This window comes from Micromesistius poutassou, assembly GCF_964030765.1.
Source record: "Micromesistius poutassou genome assembly, chromosome: 24".
NCBI lineage: Eukaryota > Metazoa > Chordata > Actinopteri > Gadiformes > Gadidae > Micromesistius > Micromesistius poutassou.
The window spans coordinates 2808632-2814113 of record NC_140294.1 but is presented as its reverse complement, the minus strand read 5'-3'; the positions used below and the strand labels follow the sequence as shown (position 1 = coordinate 2814113).

Genomic DNA, 5482 nt, shown 5'->3' with positions numbered 1-5482 from the left:
TTTTATTATATTATATAGATATTGTCCATTTTGCGGTCCAAGCTGGACGTCAGGGAGTGAACGGCTGATGGGTTGTCACGACCAAGCATCAAGAGAAATTCGTTCAAATATCTGAAGCGAAGTGTTCGCCCGAGTAGAATCACCGGAACCAGGTTGTCCAAGCTGGGCCATTCATCGATTTGTGCAGATTTTTGGTGTGAATGCACCTTTAGGGAGAATAGAGTAGAACTCTAAACGTAACAAAAATCTCTCTCTCTCTCCTCTCTTTCTCTTGCCCTCTCTCTCTCTCTCTCCCCCCCTCTCTCTCTCTCTCGTTCCCCCCTCCCCCCCTCTCTCTCCCCCTCCCTCTCTCTCTCCCCCCACCTCTCTCTCTCTCCTCTCTCTCTCTCTCTCTCTCTCTCTCTCTCTCTCTCCCCCTCCCTCTCTGTCTTCCCCCCCCCCTCTCTCTCTCTCTCTCTCTCTCTCTCCCTCTCTTTCTCTTTCCCTCTCTCTCTCTCCCCCTCTCTCTCTCTCTCTCTCTCTCTCTCTCTCTCTCTCCCCCCTCCCTCTCTGTCTCCCCCCCCTATCTCTCTCTCTCTCTCTCTCTCTCTCTCTCTCTCTCTCTCTCTCTCTCTCCTCTCTCTCTCTCTCTCTCTCTCTCTCTCCCCCCCCCCCCCCTCTCTCTCTCTCTCTCTCTCTCTCTCTCAGGGCTGGTTGTGTGAGCTGCTGCGGTGGAAGGAGAGCCCCGGTCCGGAGAACCGGACGCTGTGGGAGAACCTGTCCAACATCCGCCGCTTCCTGGCCCTGGCGCCGCCCCAGAGGGACCGTGTGTACGAGGAGGAGTCTCGGCATCACCATGGAGACCGGCCCCCACAGCCGGCAGACCCACAGGTAAGACGCAGCGAGGCCCTCGTGTGTGTGTGTGTGTGTGTGTGTGTGTCGCCGTGGGGCCCCCCAACGCGTTGTGAGTCCGGAGACTTCGGGCTTTTGTGTGTTGCCACGGTTTTGTGTTTTTTCATGGATCGCTTCAAATGTTTTATTACGCTGCGTGGAGATGCTAGCAAGGCTAACCAATGCTAATCATCGTAGCAGTTACTCAGCGCTCACAACCCCCGTTAGCATATTAGCTTCACATTTTCCCCGTTCTTGATGTAAAAAGAATATGAATCACAAGGGCAATACAGAGGGATGTGGAAGAGACACTTTGTCTTTACTTTAAAGTTTTATCGTTCATCTGTTAACCAGGCGGTGTGTGTGTGTGTGTGTGTGTGTTTGTGTGTGTGTTTGTCTTACTCAGCAAGATACAATATTCATAAAAGGTGCATATGCAGCTCATCAGCTTATCGGGTTATCTGAACAGCCAGCTTCATATTTTATGCAGCATTGCTAAGTGTGTTTTCACAATCAAAAACCCAAGCAAAGGTCACAATACTATTATCATCGAAAAAACATTGTCAATATTCTCACTTTATTTCTTATATTTCTCTCTGTTTGTGTCCCATAAGTCATTGGAAAAAAGTCACACACACACACACAGACACACACACACACACACACACACTTACTCCCTCATCAACCCCAGTAGCCGTCTGGCCCGACCTCAATGTTGTCCAACACCTACCCTATCATTATTGAGACCACAGGGAGAGAGGAATGAACATTATCTTTATTTAAGGCCTTTCATTTGGACCGCAGGTTTATAGCGCTGGGTTCCTGTGTTCTGGGCGTGCCACCCCACCCAGCTAATAAGACCTGGGAGGGTCGGATCTGTTTGTGCGATGAGTGTGTGGGTGTGTGGGTGTGTGTATGTGTAGGATGAGTGTGTGCGTATATGTATGTGTATGTGCGTGTGTGTGTGTGTGTGTGTACGGTTTGGGATGAGTGTTTGCGTGTGCGTGTGTGTGTGTGTGTGTGTGTGTGTGTGTGTGTTTAAGATGAGTGTGTGTGTGTGTGTGTGTGTGTGTGTGTGTGTGTGTGTGTGTGTGTGTAGGATGAGTGTGTGCGTATATGTATGTATGTGTGTGTGTGTGTGTGTGTGTGTGTGTGTGTGTGTGTGTGTTTAGGATGAGTGTGTGTGTGTGTGTGTGTGTGTGTGTGTGTGTGTGTGTGTGTGTGTGTGTGTGTGTATAGGATGAGTGTGTGCGTATATGTATGTGTGTGTGTGTGTGTGTGTGTGTGTGTGTGTACGGTTTGGGATGAGTGTCTGCGTATGTATGTGTGTGTGGGTGTGTGTGTGTGTGTGTGTGTGCGCGTGCATGCGTGCGTGTGTGTGGCTGGGTGTATAGCTTTAATCTTGTCGACAACTTGCACCGTGTCTGTCATGATCGGCCTGTCTTCCGACTGGATCGTTACACTGATTAGCTAAAGGAGTTTGTCTGTCAGGGCAACAACTCCCGCCCCCAGCCTGATCCGTGTAGTGAAACAGAATGTGAGGTCACGTGATGGTCTCCAGGCTAGAGGGGGGGTCTACCCAATGAAGCTGTGCAATACTAGTACAACTAACTTTAAATGTCCTGCACGCCCCATTCACATGCTTGCATTCAAATGCCTATTCAACCCGAAAATGCCATTTCCTGCGTATGTTTTGTCCGTGTCCACGAGTCATCCCCCGGCTCTCAGTTACGTCCTTGCACGTGTCTGTATTTTCAGAGCCTCACTATGCAGTGTATTCACAGATTTTCTTCTCTCAACAGGCGCTCCACAGACACCCGATGCCGCCTCTGAAGGACCCCTCGCCGACACCCGAGGGCCCGCCGCCGTCCTCCTTCTCCGGGGCGTCCCGGAGCCCCGAGGACGGCCCTCAGCGCGGAGGGGGTCCGCCGGGCCCCCCGCGGGGGGGTCCCAGAAGGGCCCGCTTGCGGACGCGCATCTCCCTGGAGGCGCTGGGCATCCTGCAGAGCTTCATCGGGGACGTGGGCCTCTACCCGGACCAGGAGGCCGTCCACACGCTGTCGGCCCAGCTGGACCTGCCCAAGCACACCGTGGTCAAGTTCTTCCAGAACCAGCGCTACCACGGCAAGCACCGCGGCGCGGCGGCCCCCCGGGACGACGAAGAGGAGGAGGAGGAGGAGGAGGAGGAGGAGACGGAGGACTGGGGATGCCCGGAGGACCCTGGCCCCGGCGAAGGCCACGGCCACGGCGACAAGGGGTTGTCAGGGTCGGGGGACGAGGGGGCAGGCGAGGACGCGGAGATGAGCAGGGCGCCGGGTCCGCGCGCGGGAGAGCGCAGGGGGAACGGGGAGGGCGAGCAGCCGGAGGAAGAGAGGGGCCAGGCGGGGGACGGAGAAGCGCCACCCCCGGGAGATGTAGCGATGGCCCCCAGGAGCGGCACCCGGAGCCCTCCTGACTCGGGCAGCAGCAGAGACAACAGGACCGGGCTGTGACGGTGGGGGGGGGGGGAGCCAGTGGGGGGGTGCAGAGAAGCGTGCACGTCGAGTGGGGCTGCAGAGAAGCCGGACTGCGGTGTGGAAAAAAGGGTCCCTCCAGTTCTTTGAGTGAGCGGAACGTGAGCTGAGAGTGCGGCACTTGGACGAGTCCCTCGGGCTTGCTGGTTGAGCGTCAACGCTCGAGAGCAGTGTGTGTGCGTTGAGGTCAAAGGGATTGAAAAGCTGATAGCTCACTTGAGTGGGAGGCGAGCCACAGCCACGGGCTCCTCTGTCTTACAACACAAACCAGCAGGTCGCCCGTCGTCACCTGTTTACATTGGGCTTTTCATGGTCGGTCCTTTTGGTGGTTATTTTCCCGTCATGCATTGTGAAGCACACTACTGGGACCGAACTGCAGGACCCACGGATTGGAGTGGCTGTCAGTGTTTCTCCCATCTCGTTCATCCACTATTTATTGATATCTGTCCTTCATGTTCAAAATGTGTCGTCATTGATGGTTGTATTTTTTTTAATCATTACTTTATTAGGACCGTAAATATCAGAGAATGCTGGAACAACAAAGCCTCAAAAAGTGTTCATCAAAAGATGTTAAATGTATGTATAACAAGTGACAGAATATTCCATTTCCAGTTTTTTTTTTAAATGAGTTATCCACTGGTTTGTTTTGTATGCCCGATGAAAAATGAATCCCCACGCACAAATATCAAAACTTGTGAAGGACGCTAACAAACGCAATGTTTGCAGCCTTTTAGTATAAAACATGGATGATATGAATGATGATGAATAAGAAAACAAGGCTGTTGAATTAGCGACTGCTCAACCTCGTTTGTACACTTTCCTCCGAACATGACCTCTGTGTTAAAGGACCACAACAGTTTGGATTAAAAATAACTTTTTAAGCACTTCCTAAATGTATCTACTGTATTGACATTACAATTGGACAATCATTTGCTTTAAAGAGTTTAAAGTCCACTACTATTTAAAACTATACTATCTAACTTTACTATCTATAAAAGCATCTGCAGTAAACCATGCCAGCTCTATTCAGATTGTGTTTTTATAGGGTGGAGTTTACATATTACATATAGGGTGGAGTTTACAGATTATACTTTCACTAAGACAGCTAATATGTGGCACTTGTCACTTTTAATTGGCACAGTATATTGGTAACAATTTATAATTATTGTACATTAATGAATCATTAATTAGCACTAGTAGATGCAGTAATAAGCATTATGATACTTCATTAGCATAGGGGTTAGCGTTCAGGGTAGTGGGCTAGGGTTAAGCCTAACCTTATTAAATAATGAATACATTAATACCTTAGTTAACATCAACACCATTACCTTTAACATGAACAACATTAAACGTAAACGCCATGAGTAAATGATTACTACACCATTAGTTAACTGTTAATTAACTGTTACTTGTGCTTATTACTGCATTGACTAATGTTAACTAAGGGTTAAGGAATTGGCAACCCGTAAAGTGTTGCATTTCTCTTTTTTAGAACAAAGGTCAGCTGAAATTCTGCAAACAACATCAGAAACATTTCTTACAAACTAAACTACAACATTCAATACAGCAATGAAGCCTGGATTCTCTCTCTATCTCTCTCTCTCTCTCTCTCTCTGCTCTGCTCTGTTGCCCCTCAATCTCCTACTCAGGCTGGCACGGTTGGAGAAGTGCACAGCAGGCTTGTCAAAAGCATTAATTTAGAAGTTTGGTTTACATTCTGCAATTTCATAACTCACTGGCCTGCCAGGGCACCTGATAACAATTTGAAACTCTTTAGCATCCGACGCGTGTGGAAGACACACTTTTGTTTTGGCCTCGCCATCTGCCAGTTATTTAATTGTCAACAAGCACACACACATCATCTCTCTCTCTCTCTCTCTCTCTCTCTCTCTCTCTCTCTCTCTCTCTCACAATAACAAAATTCAAATGTTATTTGACCTTGTTCTTGGGGTCAAACAATCTAGGCGATGGCACGCAGTACTTCATGATGTTGTCGACTAGAATGGGTTTTTAAAGACCTGAAAGATTGTTTTTTGTTAGGCCCGCGGTGGGGCGGACATCACAGCTGACCTCTCAAAAAGACCACAGAAGCGGCGGCT

At 49.5% G+C, this 5482-nt stretch overlaps 1 protein-coding gene across 1 annotated transcript in view; it reads left to right on the top strand.

Moving 5' to 3' along the window:
- The window catches only part of LOC311369763 (DNA-binding protein SATB2-like), a gene marked incomplete at both ends in the record, with an annotated part of 15872 nt that extends 12510 nt beyond the window's left edge, over positions 1–3362 (top strand). The window contains 2 exons of the mRNA XM_084487970.1: positions 688–870; positions 2673–3362. Coding sequence (XP_084344096.1) covers positions 688–870; positions 2673–3362 — 873 coding nt within the window. The remainder of the gene's footprint in view (positions 1–687; positions 871–2672) is intronic.
- Positions 3363–5482: the final 2120 nt, after the last annotated feature.